At 50.5% G+C, this 16,572-nt stretch overlaps 1 protein-coding gene across 3 annotated transcripts in view; it reads left to right on the top strand.

Moving 5' to 3' along the window:
* The window catches only part of LOC141996201 (uncharacterized), a 41,798-nt gene extending 25,925 nt beyond the window's left edge, over positions 1-15,873 (top strand). Inside the window, exons 1-5 of one of the 3 annotated variants that reach the window (XM_074968166.1) lie at positions 3,747-3,796; positions 4,629-4,716; positions 5,402-5,528; positions 9,471-9,584; positions 9,930-15,873. In XM_074968166.1, the coding sequence (XP_074824267.1) occupies positions 4,693-4,716; positions 5,402-5,528; positions 9,471-9,584; positions 9,930-11,395 (1,731 nt within the window). In that variant the 5' untranslated portion in view covers positions 3,747-3,796; positions 4,629-4,692 and the 3' untranslated portion in view covers positions 11,396-15,873. Of the gene's footprint in view, positions 1-3,746; positions 3,797-3,817; positions 3,881-4,628; positions 4,717-5,401; positions 5,529-9,470; positions 9,585-9,929 lie in introns of those variants that run through there. The other 2 variants (XM_074968165.1, XM_074968167.1) reach the window with 2 other exon arrangements.
* Positions 15,874-16,572: the final 699 nt, after the last annotated feature.

Below are 16,572 nucleotides of genomic sequence, written 5' to 3' on the forward strand. Positions count from 1 at the left end.
GTGCAGCCTGTGCGGGGCAAAGGGGCCCCAGGCTGCTCCCAGCGCGGTGGCTGCAAGTTCCTGCCTCGGGCAGAGGGAAGCTGCTGCAGCTCCCAGGGTTTGCAGGGGATGAGGGGGAGCAGCGAGATGTGGGGAGCCGAAAGGGGGGCAGGGGGCTGTGATAGCCAGAGGGCATTGAGGGGCAAATGGGAATGTGGTAGGGGGCAGGAGGGGGTTGAATAGGGATGTGGAAGGGGGATGTGGAGGGGGGGATGCAGGGCGTGGGAGGGGGCCATGGGGATGTGGGAGGGGGGAATAAGGATGCAGGGGGCAGGGCCGCTGGAGGGAGGCTGGGGGAACACACAGGTATCAGGGGGAGAATTCTAGGGTTCAGGGGAACAGAGCTGGACTAGAGGGAAACTCTGAGTGTCTGATAAAGGGAAGGAAAGGGGGGGGATGTGGGGGAGGGGCTGTGGGGAGGCTGGAGGGAGAATATGGAGCAAGCCCAGACTGGCTGGGAAGGGCAGGGCCAGAGGGCAGGAGGGGATGAGGAGAAATACAATGGCAGCTCCCCCAGGCCAAGGGGTAGGAGAGGGGGAGGGGGCTGCCCAGCCCAATCCTTTCCCCTAGAAATGGTGAAACAAACACTGGGGGAGGGTGGGCACTGGCAGGGGACTTCCGCCTAAGGGCTCAGCATTTACAAGGCAAATATCCGCCCACACAGCCACCCTGCTCCCCACCACACACACACCCTGCTCAGTGCTCACAATTTAGTCTTTGATTTACATGATTTGGGGGTCTGACTCCTGATGTTAAATGTTTTAGGTTGAGAGAACTGAAGAGGGCCCTGCTTTGATTTCTGTGCAGGATTCTGTGTCCAACCAGAGTCTCGAGAGCAACAGCAGGCAGAGTCCGACTGACACTTACTTTGGTTTGTTTTTCTGTTCAGTTCAGGCTCAGTCAGTTCAACAAAATTATGGCTGAGGGTCCATTCTGGTTCACGTATGAAATACCTGTGTGAGTCCAGAGGGGAAATGAGATCAGCATCGACCTGACTGTCCCTGGGGCCTGCAGGGGCAGCAGAGGGGGGCTTGGTCATTAGCTGCCCCCAGCAGAGGGTCTGGTCATTGCTCAGGCCGAGGAGGCCGGTGTCAGTCTCTCTCTGAGCTCCGGATACTGGAGCCCGAGAGCTCGCTGGGCCTCCTGGGGCAGATGCTGTGGCTGCCTCCGTTGTGATCTGGGAGGCCGGGCTGAGCAGTCGCTGCTCCCCCAGTGGGGTCTGTGCTGGGACAGACCATCACTAAACCTCCCTCTATGGCCAGCCGAGGGGGGACGTCCTCCTGTGGCTGGAACCAACCCCGGGGGCGGCCCTACGTGGTCATTGTGGGCTTTGAGTGTGGGCCCAGTGTGGCAGTGCCCTAGTGTACCCAGTACTGAATCTCAGAGACATTTTTCAGTTTGATCACATACCTCTACATGACTATCTGCATTGCCATACACAGCTCCCTCAGCCCCAGTTCTTCTATTTGAGCTGTACACCCATGTGGGTTTACCAGTGTCCACAGTGAGCAGAACTTTCATAGTGATCAGGGGAAACTCCCCACAGATTTATCTCCTTCCTCATTCAGACCTTCTACAGCCATGTCTCCAGTGCCACCCCATGTCACCAGTCACAGTATGTCGTCCTAGTCTCAGCTCAGAGTTCCAAAGCCAGCAGATACCTGATCAGTTCTGACAAATCCCTCCCTCAGCACCCATCCTGCCATTTGAGCGAGCCACTTGCAAACACCATTTCCCCAAAGTGAGGACTTAGCCCTCGGGAAGCTGAAGACACCAGCCTTTCTCCCTCTGCTCCCATCTACATGCTAGTCTACTACCTGATCATCACCACCACCTCTCCCCATGCTTGTTTCCTTTCTACTTTGGACATGCTCCCCAACCAGCTGGGGCTATTCTCCCACTGCAAACCTGACCTGCTTCCTCCTTTCAGTCTTCCCTTGACATTCCTTTCCTATGGGTGACCTCTGTTCCTTGAGGTTAACTCCAGTTTCTTTATCTGCTCTAGCTTAATGGCCCGCAGTAGTCACAGAGCCACCTGCAGCGTCTCTGGCTACAGCCATTGGGCCAATTGCCAGAGGCCAGCCTTAGATAGCTGCAGCTGGTAGCAAGGGAAGGGTGGCAATTACAAGGCTGAGCATGCTTGAACCTTGCAACAGCGGCACTAGGGACTCTAAATCCTCAGTGCCAGCCCTAGGCAGCCGCAGACTCTGCAGTTAAGTGCTTCCCTCCTCTAGGCCATGGCTTTAAGTACCTGAGATGCCCATCACCTGCAGCAGGGGCACTAATTCCCATACACCCCTCAGCTAGCACGTAGTCATGCAGAAAGTGAATGATTTTGAAGGCTGGGGTGCAGGAGGTTCCCATCCCTGAGCAGCAGCTCTGCAACAAGCTCACATGGCCCCCTGCCACTGTGGGACCAGGACCCTGTGAAGACAGTGGAGTTACCCTGTGTATAAGCAGTTCTATCCAAAGCCTGTTGAAGTGACTGGGAGTCTTTAATGGGTTGTGTATAGAAGCAAAGGACCCCATTCTCGACTCTGGGAGCAAAGCGCATTCTGTGCTGCACTGGTTTACTATGGTAACAGGAAGGCCTCACATTACCCAGTGAATAAGCAACACCTCCCACAGCACCTAACTTTTTCTGAGAGGCCTCCTGCCCGATTACAAACTGTAAACCTGCTTTGCTTACCAGGGCTGAAAATATCTGGTAGTGTGGTCACAAAAGCAAGGCTCTTCTGAATTCAGGAGGGATTTTGGATGTGCACAGAACACAGACAGGACTGGTTCCCGCACAGTTACAGAACTGTGGTAAAGTGGAACAATTTTCAGCTTGTGTGATTGGAGGATATCTGGATCCATATGATAAGACTGTCCTAGATAAATGAGGAAAAGTTGAGGTGCCTTTGTTATTCTTTTCTTCCGCTCTTCGTTTCTGTGGGGAATTTCCCAGTGCAATATTACTGTCTTCCTTTTAAACAAACAAAACTAAAGAAAAAATGGTAATGGCTGTTGAAAATAGCAATTCCAGTCCGAGTTAGCACTGGGAAGACCCCAGCGTTTGTCTCTCAATTTTATCCAGTTTTTCTACAGCAAGTTACAGTAGATCAGCATTTTTGACTTGGGAGAAATGAAGTAACAGCAGCCTAAATTGAGCTTGCGCACCCCTGAATGTTGAGTGTGTTCAAATCGGGAAGGCAGGTGCTAGATTCCCCTTTCTGAATACTGGATAAATCTGGAAAGGAAAAGCCAATTTCTGCTTCCACGGCTCAGACTGGAAATCCTCCTATGGGCCTGGTACTGCACCTAAAGGTGCCCAGGTCCTCCAGCCTCCCCTCCCTTACTTTTCATTTTAACTTCTCCTGGTGGGGTCCCCAGGACCGCCCTTGCTAGGCTTCAGACAGAGAGGGGCACTGTTCACTCAATCCACCCAGTTCCTTCCTCGGGGGCTGCCAGGCGAGGCCACCCCGGCGCCCCTGAGCAGCCTGGGGCAGTCTCCGAGGGTGGCAGCGGGGCCAAAGCCTTGGGCAGGCTCGCTCCCCTGCAAGGCGAGCTGGAGCTGGAGCTGGAGCTGAGGCTGAGGCCCCTCCCGTGCGGAGCGGCCCAGGGAATGCTGGGAAATGTAGTTCCCGCCCGGCCCCGGGGCCGGCTCTCCCGGGGGGCAGCGGGCCAAGGAACTACAGCTCCCAGCGCCCCGCGGTTCTCGGCTCCCGGGCCGCCGGGGCGCGGCGCGGCGAGGGGGCGGAAGCGGGGCAGCCCGGTACGTCCGGGGCGGGGGCGGGCTGGATGCTGCTGCCGGGTCGGGCCGGGGGAGCCCGGGGGGCCGCTCCAGCCCGCGGGGACAGTGAGTGGGGCGGGACCTGGGGAGAACGGACCCAGAGAGCGGGGGGGGGCGGATTCGCGGGGGGGTTAATTTCATCCGGTCCCTGTTTGCCCTTCCCCCCCCCCCCCGGCTGCAGAGTCTCGGCGGGGCGTCCCCGTCCCTCGCTCGCTGCCCCGGCGGGAGGTGGCGTCCAGGGGAGCCCCCGCCTTTCCCGGCGTGGACTCGCTGGCCTCTCGGTTTTGCCCTGTTTTTCCCCAGAAGTCTCACATGGCCATTTAAAGCCTCTGATTTTGGGGGGGGGTCCGACCCGGGGGTTTCCCGCGTTCCCACCCATTTGATCAGCAGCGATTTGTCCTTGTTCAGGTGGGAAATTGTTGCCCTGGGCCATTCCCCAGAAGGGATCGGGGTTCCTGGGGGCGGTTTCGGGGAGCCCTGAGACAGCTGCCTCGGGGATGGGGTGACCGTTCCCTGCTGGCAACGGGGCACGGCGGGGCACAGGAGGGGAAGGAAGGAGCGAGTCCCCCATGGAGCCTGCCCAGCCCCCGCATATTGTTCAGAGACTTTGTTAGTGGGAGGCTTGAAAATCTCTCTGTGGGCTTAGCCTGGCAGGGGGGGCCAGGTCCACGCTGGAATAAAGAGATCAAACGTTTTCCCAGCATGGCAGAATCTAGGGTGTCTGTCTGCTGGGAAAGAACCTGGGGGAATTGTGGTGTGAGATTAACTGAAGCCTGTTCTGAAACCTCCCCCATTTCCCTTCTCGCCCGGCCAGGCTGCAGAACGACTCCACATTTCGCTCCAGCCCATCCTGTCCTCCCACGGCACAGGGCAGAGAAATGGCTGCAGCCGATCCAGTTCAGGTAGGGATTATTGGGGGATGGCTGGGGGGTTCCTGGGGAGAGAGGAAGCAAATACGCAGGCGGTGGGAAAGTTTGGGTCGTCTGCTTTGGAGGTTGGAGTGGTCAGGAAATTCACGGGGTGGAGAAAGGGAGGAGGCCAGGGTATGGTAAACCTGCTGGGACTTGTTTAATATGTGGCCTAGATTCTAGTACCAGAGCCATGAGGTCCGGAGGTGGAAATGCCCTAATTTATAGAAGAGGACACAACCCACCTAGTTGCGGCTAGGAAAACAGACCAGACTCCCAGTGCTGGAGCCTGACCCGACTAACCAGCAGCTGCTGTGAGATATGAAGGTGGCACCCAGCAGTGAGGCTTAGGGCGGTGACTTGGCCCCTCATATCCAGCTTCTCACAATGAGGAGGGTGTTGGGCTTCCTACCAAGCAGCTCTCCCTGGACCCTGCTAGGGCTCCACCTCCTGTATCCGTCTCTGGCTAGTAGGTGTGTGATGGATCTGGTGGGAGAGACAAGGGGCTCTCTCTTCATCCCCTCACCCTGGTGTTTCCTGGATGCTCTGAGTGGGGTAGGGGTGGGACTGTGGTGACTGCGAGCTACTCAGAGCTTCCGTTTGATTGGCTTCTCTCCCCCGTGAATAGTGGGGTGTGACTGGGCAGCAGGTCCCGAGTGTTGGATTCTTTCTCTTTCAGGGGCAGGTGACCTTCGAGGAGGTGGCTGTGTATTTCACCAGGGCAGAGTGGGCTCTGTTGGACCCTGCTCAGAGAGCCCTCTACGGAGACGTCATGCAGGAGAACTATGAGGATGTGACCTTCCTGGGTAAGGGTTCCTATCCCCTCGGTTTTTAGATGGGGAAATCTGAGTTAAGGTTCACGTCATCCCCACAATGCAATCTCTACTCTGCACTGTTTCAGCATTACCTGACTTTTGGTTTTACTAGCTGGTGCCCCAACCTGGCCCCACCCCCTCCCCTAAAGCCCCACCACTGAGCCCCCACCCCAACTCCATTTCTCTCTGCTCCTCCCATCCTGGTGGCTCTGTCTAGCACCCACCCACACACTCAAAGTGGTCCAGGAGGTTCTCCCTCCTCAGGGTAGGAAGGGTGGCCTGGTGGTTAAGGCACAGGCCTAGGGCTCAGATGTTCTGGTTTTGATTCTCTGCTTTGCCACAGACTTCCTGCTTAGCTTTGAGAAAGTCACTTCACCTCTGGGTGCCCTAGATCCCACCTGCCCAATGGGGCTAATGCTGACCCAGCCTCCTAGGCTAAATCCATCCATGCCTGTGTGGTGATACAGGCAATGGAGGTATCGAGGTTTTGGCATTCACAGCACCCCTGGCAAGGAGTTCCACAAGCTGACTGTATGTTGTGTATGGAAATACTTCCTTTTGTTTGTTTCCCATCAGCTGTAAGACACCTGAAGGTGTATTTCCAGAACATACAAATGTTTTCACCTTTCTCCAGTGGCAGTGCCTTCTTTTCCTATAAAATACTCAGGAATTAGAAATCAACTCTTAAACATTGCAATCCATTTATACAGTGCATTTGATATTTCTCCAGCACAAATGAAAACACACTTCAATTCAAGGTATAGTAAAGATTCAAAACATAAAAACAAATTTAAAAAATTGAACTCGCACTTACAAATGACTGATCGAAAAGCATGTTTTAGCCTCTGGAGACTGTTCAGTTTTATAATGTGATATAGAAATCCTGAGTATGTATCTACAGTGATCCAACTGGATGAGTCTTAACCATGCCTTAATGAAAATACAATATGATGCTCTACATCTTAAATGTTAAGAAAATTTGCCCTCTAAACAATGTCATTTCAAGGGCATACTCAAATATTATGAAAGCTAGTAAAGGGACCTGTTCTAAGGCTGTAAAAACAGGTAGAACTAAGAGCAGTCCAGGAATTGTTTTAAAAAAAATATCCCCAGGATCCATAGACCAATTGAAGAAAGCAAATGTTGTTATTTTGGGATTGAGAAGCAGAGCTCTGTACAATAACTTCCTCTGATTTCCATCGGGAACAATTGAAATGTCTACTTCACCAAAATAGGACTGAATTATTCTATTATAGACTAAATAGAACTGAAATAAACTCTTAAACTGACAATAAAACTGACCAGCTTTGTGGGAGAGCCTTAAGGAGGTCAGCATCATCAGGTCCCTTCTCTCGGCCAAGGCTTGCCGGAACCTGCTCCCTCCTGACTCATCCTATCAGCTGGGTGACAAGGAGCTCTTTCCCCAGACAGTGCTTTGAGTGCCCCTCTGGACCCCAGGCTGCTTGTGCTGTTGCTGGCTGCGGGGGCTGGCAGGGGGGTTTCTAAGTGGCACAGGCTCTCAGCCGCTCAGCTGGAGGGGGCATCTGAGAACCTCATTAAAGACCCTCTGTGTGCGAAGGGGTGGGAGTGGACAGAACGGTACAGCTCTCCCCTCCCGCTCCCGCTCCCAGCCACGGAGCTGCAGCAGCCTGCGCAAGGGGAATTTACATCTCCCAGCTGCTGCTCTGCGGGACAGCCCTACCAGCAAAGCAACTTCTAGCTCCTCTCGCAGCTAAGGGCTTCCGGATCCTCCGGCGCCAACGGGGACGGGGAGCAGCAGTTCATTTTCTGGCTGTGCTAGGAAACTCAGGGAGGAGCAGAAGCCCTCTCTGCCCGCCCTAAATGGTGCCCAGCTCCCTCTGCCCTGGAAAGGGACCACCTTTCCCTGCTGGGGGAGCCGGGCGAGGAATTACAGCCACACACTGCTGCAGCAGAGCTCATCTGCGGGCTCCGTGGTCGGTGGGTGAATGGCTGGCGTGGGGAGGCTAGCTCCCCCGCCCCTTCCATGCCCACCAAACTGATTGGTTGGAAACAGTTAATCCTGCTGCCCTGGGACAGGTTGAGGGGGCCCTGCTGCATGCGCAAAGGCTGATTTGTGCACTTCTCTTCCTACCACAGTCACAGCTCTGCCGAGCTGCTCCAGCTGATCCTCGCGCCATTCGGTTACCACTGACACAGTGCACACAGCTGCGGGGCATGCAGATAAATCTGGTTTCCCATCTGTGGAACACAACAGAAACAATGACATGTTCTCTTAGTCCTCCCTCATGTCTATTGTAGAGTCATAGATTTTATGGCCAGAAAGGACTATTCATCCATCAAATGGGGAGTCCTGTATAAGACAGGCTATAGAATTTCATCCAGCTGTTGCTGTATTCAGCTGAACACCTTGTGTTTGAATAAATCATCTTCCAGAAAGGCAGCCAGTCTTGACCTGGAGACTTCCTGAAATGGAGAAGTTTGTAAACCTTTACACCAGCCTTACTGAACTATTTCCCATTGTTAGTGCCAGCTCAAGGGTTAAGGAAGGGGAGAGTTAAGGTTGTGTTGCAGGTGTGGCATGTATTTAAATGTATCATTTCCTAGTTTTCAAAGATTTGTTTTTACCTACCATCCACATGCTGGGAGGACATGAAACAGCACTGGGCAATGTTAACGGCATGAATGTAGTGCATGGGTATTTAATTACCTTGATTTTTTAGTGGATTTTTTTGCCAGTATAACTGTATGTACCTTAGAGCTTTTCCTGACACAGCTATGATAGTTAGCGGTGTGATTTTTCACACCCCCATCTGACAGAGCTATGCTGGCAAAACTTTTAAGTGTAGACTGGGAAGACTGTGTGTGTGGATTTTAGAGCACTTTAAAATATGATTGAACCCAAATATTTTGTAATCAGAAGGCAAAACTTTCAAGGCGAACTTCTGCTGAATGCAAGAAAAATGGACAACATGCGTTGTCTGAAAGGTAGCAGATGTGGGGCTCAGTCTCACATTCATGGGTGTAGCTCAGCTTTAATGACCAGACCCAATCCAAAGCAACATCCAACCCTTGAGCCAACTCAAAGAAACAATGGGGGCCACCAACTAACTGAGGTCAACGCCAAGTGATTGAGATCAATCAGGGGAAATCAGAACCGTAGTTTCAGCTCCAGCTGTGTGCAAGCAAATGTAACCAGAGCAAGATGATTTTATAAAATGCTACCTTAGGTGTGGGGACTGTATCTTAGGAACCTCTTTAACAAATCACCCCATAATTGAACCACAAACTCTTCCCTGAGTGCCCACGAAAAATTTGTCCAGCAAATTTCAAGACATTCCGAAAAAACCTGTGGAATTTAGGGTAGTTAGAATAGTTGGTCTTTAAACCAAAAATAATATTTCTATTGACCTAGCTCTTGCCTCTGGGGGATGTGGATGGCCTACCCTGACAGGAAAGCCCAGTGTCTACCCTAATGCCCTACAGCGGTACAGTTTCAGTGTCTCAAGTGTAGACAAGCTCTGAGATGCGACATTCAATGATGCCCCTCCCACCCCCGGCAGTCCCTCCTATTCCTTATTGCGCTGAACCCCACCAGCCCCTGCTCAATGGTCCCGGCTGTCCTACAACTCTCCCATTCTCTCTGGGTTTCCCTCTGTCATGAAGAAGCAGGTCCAAGGTAACTTCCCTTCTGGCTGGAGCCTTAACTTCCTGGAACATGGAGTTACTGCCTGTGTGTTTTAGGAGCCTCTTTGCTGAGCAGAGTCTGGCTGTGTGTGTTCCCAGCAGAGATGGGGATAGTTAAATCCCTCATAAGCAGAGTCTCCTGCACCTGGGGAGCTGCCCCCAGGATTTCACTGCTGTAAAATGGTCTGGGGTTAAAGTAATAGAAACTTCTTTGCAGCAAACGTCCGTGATTCCTCTGATCTCCCTTGTTTTCTTTCCCCTGAGCAGGGTTTCCAGTTTCCAAACCTGATGTGATCTCCCAGCTGGAACGAGGGGAGGAGCCGTGGGTCCCAGATCTCCAGGGCTGTGAGGAAGGAAAGATCCTGAGAGGTGCCTGCGCAGGTGAGGGATCATTAAACCAACTCAAAGCTCTTTGTGCCGGAAAGGAAACAGCTGGGACGCCCTAAAAGCCTTGTGAGCTCTCGGGGTTCAGGAGTATCCCCAGAAGGTCTTGTATCCTCAGGGCAGCTGTCGCTCATGGCTTCTTACGCATCCTGACTGACACCTGGCAGCAGCTCCCTCCCTGAGGGGATGTGAAGGCAGAATTGTTCCCCTCCTCTATCCCCTATGGGAGTAAATTTACAAGAATCCAGCTACTAGGTTTCTTTTCTGTCTCTCCAGCTCTAATTTTGGTTTGTTTACCCCTTTTCCATCCTGTTTCTGAGGTTTCTCTCTCTGTCCCAATAGGTTCTGGGATGGTGAGTGAGGAGAAGAAGCAGAATCCTCAGCAGGAGGATTCTGAGGAAGTGGAACCACATGGGGGATTATTGCAAGGCTCCAGAGGGAATGTGTCCAGGCATCTTGTGCAGGGGAAAGCCTGTGAGAGTCAGCACAGGCCAGAGAGGGGGCAGAGAAACAAGCCTGTGGAGAAAGTGGGTAAATTCATTAATTGTCAGGGAACTCACCAGGACCTCATGGAAACCACAGCCCAGCAGCGAATACCTACAGGAGAGAGAAAAAACACATGCAGTGAATGTGGAAAACATTTCACTAGCCACTCAGGCCTTATAAAACATAAGAGAATCCACACTGGAGAGAGGCCCTATGGATGCAGTATGTGTGGGAAAACCTTCAGTCAGAGCATTCACCTTATTCGACATCACAGGATCCACACAGGAGAGAGACCCCATGAATGCAGCGAGTGCGGGAAAACCTTCACTCTGAGCTCCACCCTTATTAATCATCAGAGGATCCACACAGGAGAACGACCCTTTAAATGCAGTGAGTGTGGGAAAAAGTTCACTCAGAGCTCAGGTCTTGTTAAACATCAGAGGATCCACACAGGAGAGAAACCTTATGAATGCTGTGAGTGTGGGAAAAGCTTCACTGACAGATCAGATCTTATTAATCATCAGAGGATCCACACAGGAGAGCGACCCTATAAATGTAGTGAGTGTGGGAAAAAGTTCACTCGGAGCTCAGGTCTTATTACACATCAGAAGATCCACACAGGAGAGAAACCCTACAAATGCTGTGAATGTGGGAAAAGCTTCATTCAGAGCTCAGCCCTCAATAAACATCAGAGGATCCATACAGGGGAGAGAACCTACAAATGCTGTGAGTGTGGGAAAAGCTTCAGTCAGAGCTGTCACCTTATTCGACATCACAGGTTGCACACAGGAGAGAAACCCTACGAATGCAGTGAGTGTGGGAAAAGCTTCACTCAGAGTTCAGCCCTTAATAAACACCAGAGGATCCACACAAGGGAGAGACCCTACGAATGCTGTGAGTGTGGGGAAAGCTTCTCTGTAAAGTCAGACCTTATTGAACATCAGAATATCCACATGGGAAGGATACTTCATCAGTGCTCTGTGTGTGGAAAAACTTTCACACAGAGCTCATCCCTTAATACACATCAGAGGATCCACACAGGAGAGCGCCCCTATGAGTGCTGTGAGTGTGGGAAACAGTTCAGTCAGAAATCAACCCTAATTACACATCAAGCAAGGCATACAGGAGAGAGACCCTATCAGTGCTGTGATTGCGGGAAAGGCTTCAGTGTGAGCTCAGACCTCATTGTACATCAGAGAATTCACACAGGAGAGAGACCTTATAGATGCTGTGAGTGTGGGAAAAGTTTCACCCGGAGCTCACCCCTTAAAAGACATCAGAGTATTCACAGGAGAGAGACACAGCATAGAAACTCTGTGTAGGGCAGAGAAAAGATTTTAAAAAAACCAAAACACATTTGCTAATTCCCACATAGTGACCTTTTGGTTTGTTTGCACTATTTGTGTCACTCTGTTCTCTCAGATCCCTCGTGTGTTGCCCACTTGTGCCTTTTACAGGTCGCCCTTCTCTAGGGTGAACCCTGTGGTCCTTTCTACCAACTCCTTTCTCCTGTGAGTCATTGGAGTGTGTGTCCTTCCAGCAAGGAGTTTCCATCAGCCCCAGGTGGGGGAAATTGGGGTGACCACAAGTAGCCTCACTGAGTGAAAATGGACTAGGGTTTTCTCTTTTACTGTAGGATTTCCTTGGAGTCGGTGTGCTCGAGGTAGCTATCCTGATGTAAACACACAGCTACATTTGCAGTGCTGACATAGCCCAGGCACAGGGGTTGGGGTTAGCTAGCATCTTCCCCTTTGGCCTGTCCTAATGGACACCAATTTTCCTGGTCTGGACAATCCCTGAGCCTCACGTTTATACTGTCACCCCACTAGCAGAGTGACTGTTAGTCACCAAGTTCCCCCTTTGCTGACAAAATGTCTCCTTCCCAGTTGTGCTCACGCTGGTCCCAGTTGTGCTGGGCAGCAGGTATTTTTACTTTTATCAGTTTCCTTATTGACAATATATTTCAATATAGCAAAGAGGAGAAGCAGGAGTAGGACAAATGTATCATTTCAGCCTCTGCGACGCTGGAAGGAAATGGGGTGAGTCAGAGGGATTCCCTCCTTCCCCATCACCATCACTGTGCACACTCACTCAGCAGTGCTGGCACCTGCGAGGCACAATGGAGTTTCTCCACCTGTATTCTACCCCTCCAGCTCCCAAAGAGTCTCTGCAATTAGTATCAATTTGATCCTAAATCTGACTCATTAGAGCTGGAAATGAAAGTGTCCCAGACCTGGACGGGGAATTCCAATGGATCCCAAACACAGTGCCATCATTCCGAGTTTAAATCCCAGTTGCTGTCTATTGACAAAACCACTTCTGGACCTTTTCCTGCTGATATGAGATTCTTTGCAGATCAGAAGGTCGGCAGTTTTTCCCTATTACGATGATGATTCCCCCCGCCCCTCCCAATAACAACTCCATAATAAGGAAGTGCTGTTGATGAAGCAGGTTTGAATGGATCAGAGGAGAAAGCAATGGGGGAATCTGATTTCCGATTACATCTACTGCTATCAGATGTAACCTGATCTGGAATTTAATTTTTCATGAAAGAGAAGCTGACTTACACCGCTCTGTGTTGAAGCTTTTTCTCTCTCTCCTGAAGACCATTTGGTCACATAATCGAATATCAGTTTTGTTCTCCAGGATGTAGCTTGGATTTATCGAGGACTTTGGGAGAAATGACTGTTTGCTAAAAGAGTCCTTCCTTTATTTTTGTCTTTCCCCCCACTGCTGCTTAATGACATTGCAGAAACTTTAGTGCAGTTCATGCACCTGGAGAGGCTGCTCCAAGCCATTGGGCATGCTACCAAGGAAACAGGAGTGGGTTTAGGCCTCCATCCACTCTGAAATGGTGAACAACAGCAAACCCCCGATTGCACAAATAACTGAACTAACTGGGTGTGTGTGGCCTATTTGGGAAACGCTGTCCCTGCCTGTGTTGATGTGGAGAAAAGAGAAGTACATTTGTGAACTTGCCTGTGATAGATGCTCAAATGTGGACTGAAATGAACTCAGTGTTGAAAGTGAGATAACTGCAGAATATCTATTTTTAATGAGTTTCCCAAGTTTCCCCTCCTTTGGTGGCTTTCGGGGATTCTGAGGCAGGAGTGTTTCTAGTCTCTAACTTACACCCTGTGCCACCAGATTAAAGAAACAAACTGGGCATGTTTGTAAAAGCCATTCCTCACTAACTCAGCTCAGATGTTGGGTTTGGTAAAGGACTCTGTTCCAGAGGAATGGAAATGTACCCTGACCAAGGCCAAGGATTTGGAAGAACTCAGGCTGATATAGCAGACACCCAGTAGTTGATTGTTGCCCTAGAGAAGGACGCTGCGGTGAACTACGGTCCAGGTAAAATTGTTTGTTTCTAACACCACTCCCTAGTTCAGTGTCACTGATTACAGTCCCAGCGGATGCCAGGGCTACATTAGAAGGTCCTTCACTATTGGGATCCAAAGTTCCATGATGCAAAGTGAAAATTAGTTGATGCCTTTAGCGGGGACTTTCCTTCCCTAGCCTGATGGAGCACCAAGGACTTCCATGCTGTTAGAACAATGGTAATGGAGGAGGGACTCAATGTGTCAGGCTCCAATTTCAGACGGCTGGAAGTACAAATGTTGAGTCCTGATTCTGTGCTCTTGTCACTTGGTTTAGCTCTTGTGTCTGTTGTAGTTGTACCCACTTCGCCTCCACTTCCTGCTGCTATGAACGATCGGAATGAGTGAATATAGAGCCGAGGTCCTTTTTCTCATGATGCAAACCTTCCTGCATAGCATGAGCCCCCTTCCACCAACACTTCTGTCAGAAGAATCAGAGATAAATGAACTCACAGATGTGGAAAGCTCCTATGCTGGTGTAGCCCACGTTTACACAGTGCTCGCTTGCTTGAAATGCGGCTTAAAATGAAACAAACCGGTATGATCAGATTTTATAATCTTTGACTATGTTCTCATTCCTAGTGAAAATGAAGTTAAACATGAAGTTCATTATTGCTTAAAGCCTAACTTAGTGATTACCTGAATTATATTGGAACCCTGCAACGCCCATTGGTTTGCTTTTTGTTAGTACTGTACGAAGTGATGGCCAATCCTGACAAGTTTGTTTGTTTGTCATATATCCCCTTTTGGACTAGGGAGTTCTGACATAAAACATCACTCCAAGGCTGAGGTGGGGGAATGTCTGAGAGAAATAGCGTATAGGAGAACACAGACCCCGTCTAGAAGACAGTTATTTCTATTTCAAATGGAATTTTTTCTGACAAGCTCTAAAGTAAAATTAATAAGGAGACAAGTTGTGTAACCTTTTACCCAATGAGACAGTGTGGGTCACCGAGTTCCTCTCATCTCTGCAAAGTGAAGATGTAGAACATCTGTCAGGAGATGGCCACGGTTCTTTTTATGAATGGCAATGGATGCATGAGGGAGGCAGTAGGTAGTTCGGGTTTTTTGTTTATTTTGGCTACCCATTATATTTATGGCAGCTGAGACCCCTTTTTCTTTTTTAAGGAAGCCCACTGTCACAGTTCAGCCTTTTAACCCCCAGGCCAGGCTAATGTAACTTCTAAACGGTCCTTGGATTTCTTTCATTTTGGAGATCTTTGGGGTTCAAACCTCCACAATGCTTGTGGTTCGCAACAACTGATATTTTAAGAATACTGGTGGCTTTAATGGGACTTTTCCAAACTGACGATAACCCAAAGTCTGCCTCGCTGGAAATGGATCAGGCAATGGTGTCTGTAAACGAGGTGTCCTTCGCTCCTCATATGCCCTGAGACTTCAGGGGAGTGACCGTTATGTGGGGTGAGCTGGAATCCTCAACCATAAAGACCAAGGTAAAGGCAGAAGCCCTTTTGCACCAGCAACCTGTCACATAAAGATGGACATTCCAGGACACCGAGACTGATCTCCTCTGGGGAAGGAAGTCATAATATTAGCAACAGGCTGTGCCAGCCTTGACCTCTCTCCTCGTACCTGAGAAAGCTTATGAATGTGGAGTACTGAGCCTGTGACCCCGTCACCTAGACTGCAGCTTTAGCTCCTACTCTATGGGAGTCCAAAAAGCTGCAGAGTTTCCATCACTTGTCAATTTCAATGTCTTATTGTTACTTTTTCTGATTTTTGGTGTTTGATTTTTACAAACTGGGTGTCATCCCAGCCTTTCTGTTCCACTGCAGTGGTACAGTGGGGCTCTGCATGTACCTGTGTGTACGAAACCTGTCACATCCACACAGAGAAGGAGCTAGAAACAAATTCCCAAACCTAAATAACTCTAAAATACTGCCCATCAAAATGATTGAATATGTGCTCCTCATTCTGTGAAAGTGTTTGAAGAAACTAAGCTGTCTGATATCATCAAAATTCTATGTATTAAGGTCTGTCTCCATTAAGTTTTTTATCTTTGGAAGCCACCAGGAGAAGGTTAGCCACATACTGGTGAAGTCGAAGAGGGAAACTCTGAGGTCGTGGCTTAAATGTGAACAACCAATTGAAATATTCGAGCGGCTCAGCGTAGATCACAGTGCCTGGGTGAAGTTCAGTAGCTGAGATGAATGGACAGAGGGCTCCTTTGTTCCTGTTTCAGGATTTTGAAGGGTTGTTTTTCTGCTGTATTATTCTGATGATTTGGCTGAACAGATGATTTGATTCCAAAGCAGGATCCTTGCTGACTGACTGATTTCCTGGTCTGACCTGTACTGTGTACCCCAGAGCGAGCTGATGGTGCTGGTAGTAGTTTAGGTTCTTCATCTTATTTGTTTTATGTATTTCATTAAAATGAACAAAGATAGCACGTCATGTTTTCCAGTAAGCTCTCTTGGTCAGAACTGTAGAGAATCGGGGTGGAGATCAGCTGGTCCAACTGGGAGCCTCATCAGCTTCTTCTCTCTTAACTCTTAGGTTCTCGTATGGGAGAAGCTGGGCAGGGGGCTCCCATCTAAGGTCTGACTGCATCCTAGGGGACTCAGAGCATCGCAAGGGAAAATGAACTCCCCTATGCAGGCTTTCAGGAGTGGGGAATGGGTGGAGTGGAGGTGGGCTGGGGCAGTGTGTCTGCCTGATAAGGGGATGGTTAAAGGTGTGGGGGGGTATCTCTCAGTAGGGTTGGGGTGATAGTGGAGTTCTCTGCTGTCACTGTCAGGGCCAGGCCCAGCCGGCACACCCATCTGGCTTGCCCTGGGGTTGTGTCTGGTCAGGCCCAAATGAGTTTGAAAGCTTATAAACGGGGGTGGTTCCGGCTTGCTTGGCCCTGTCCCCAGCATCCAGGCCTGGGCGAGGAGTGGAGGGGGCAGGCTGCAACTGCCCCCTCCCCAGACGGGTTCTCTCGGGCAATTGCTGCATGACTCTGAATGGCCACCGTCAACCAGCGTGAGAACCGGAAGCAGGGACCCTCTGCTCAGCCCGTGGCAGGGGCACTGCCCATGCCCCTCCCCCTGCTGAGGTGCCATGAGGGGGCCGGAGCTCCGAGCAGACATTGCGGTGCTCTGAGTCTGCCTGCCAGC

Source organism: Natator depressus, chromosome 11, assembly GCF_965152275.1.
Source record: "Natator depressus isolate rNatDep1 chromosome 11, rNatDep2.hap1, whole genome shotgun sequence".
NCBI classification, from domain to species: Eukaryota; Metazoa; Chordata; order Testudines; family Cheloniidae; genus Natator; species Natator depressus.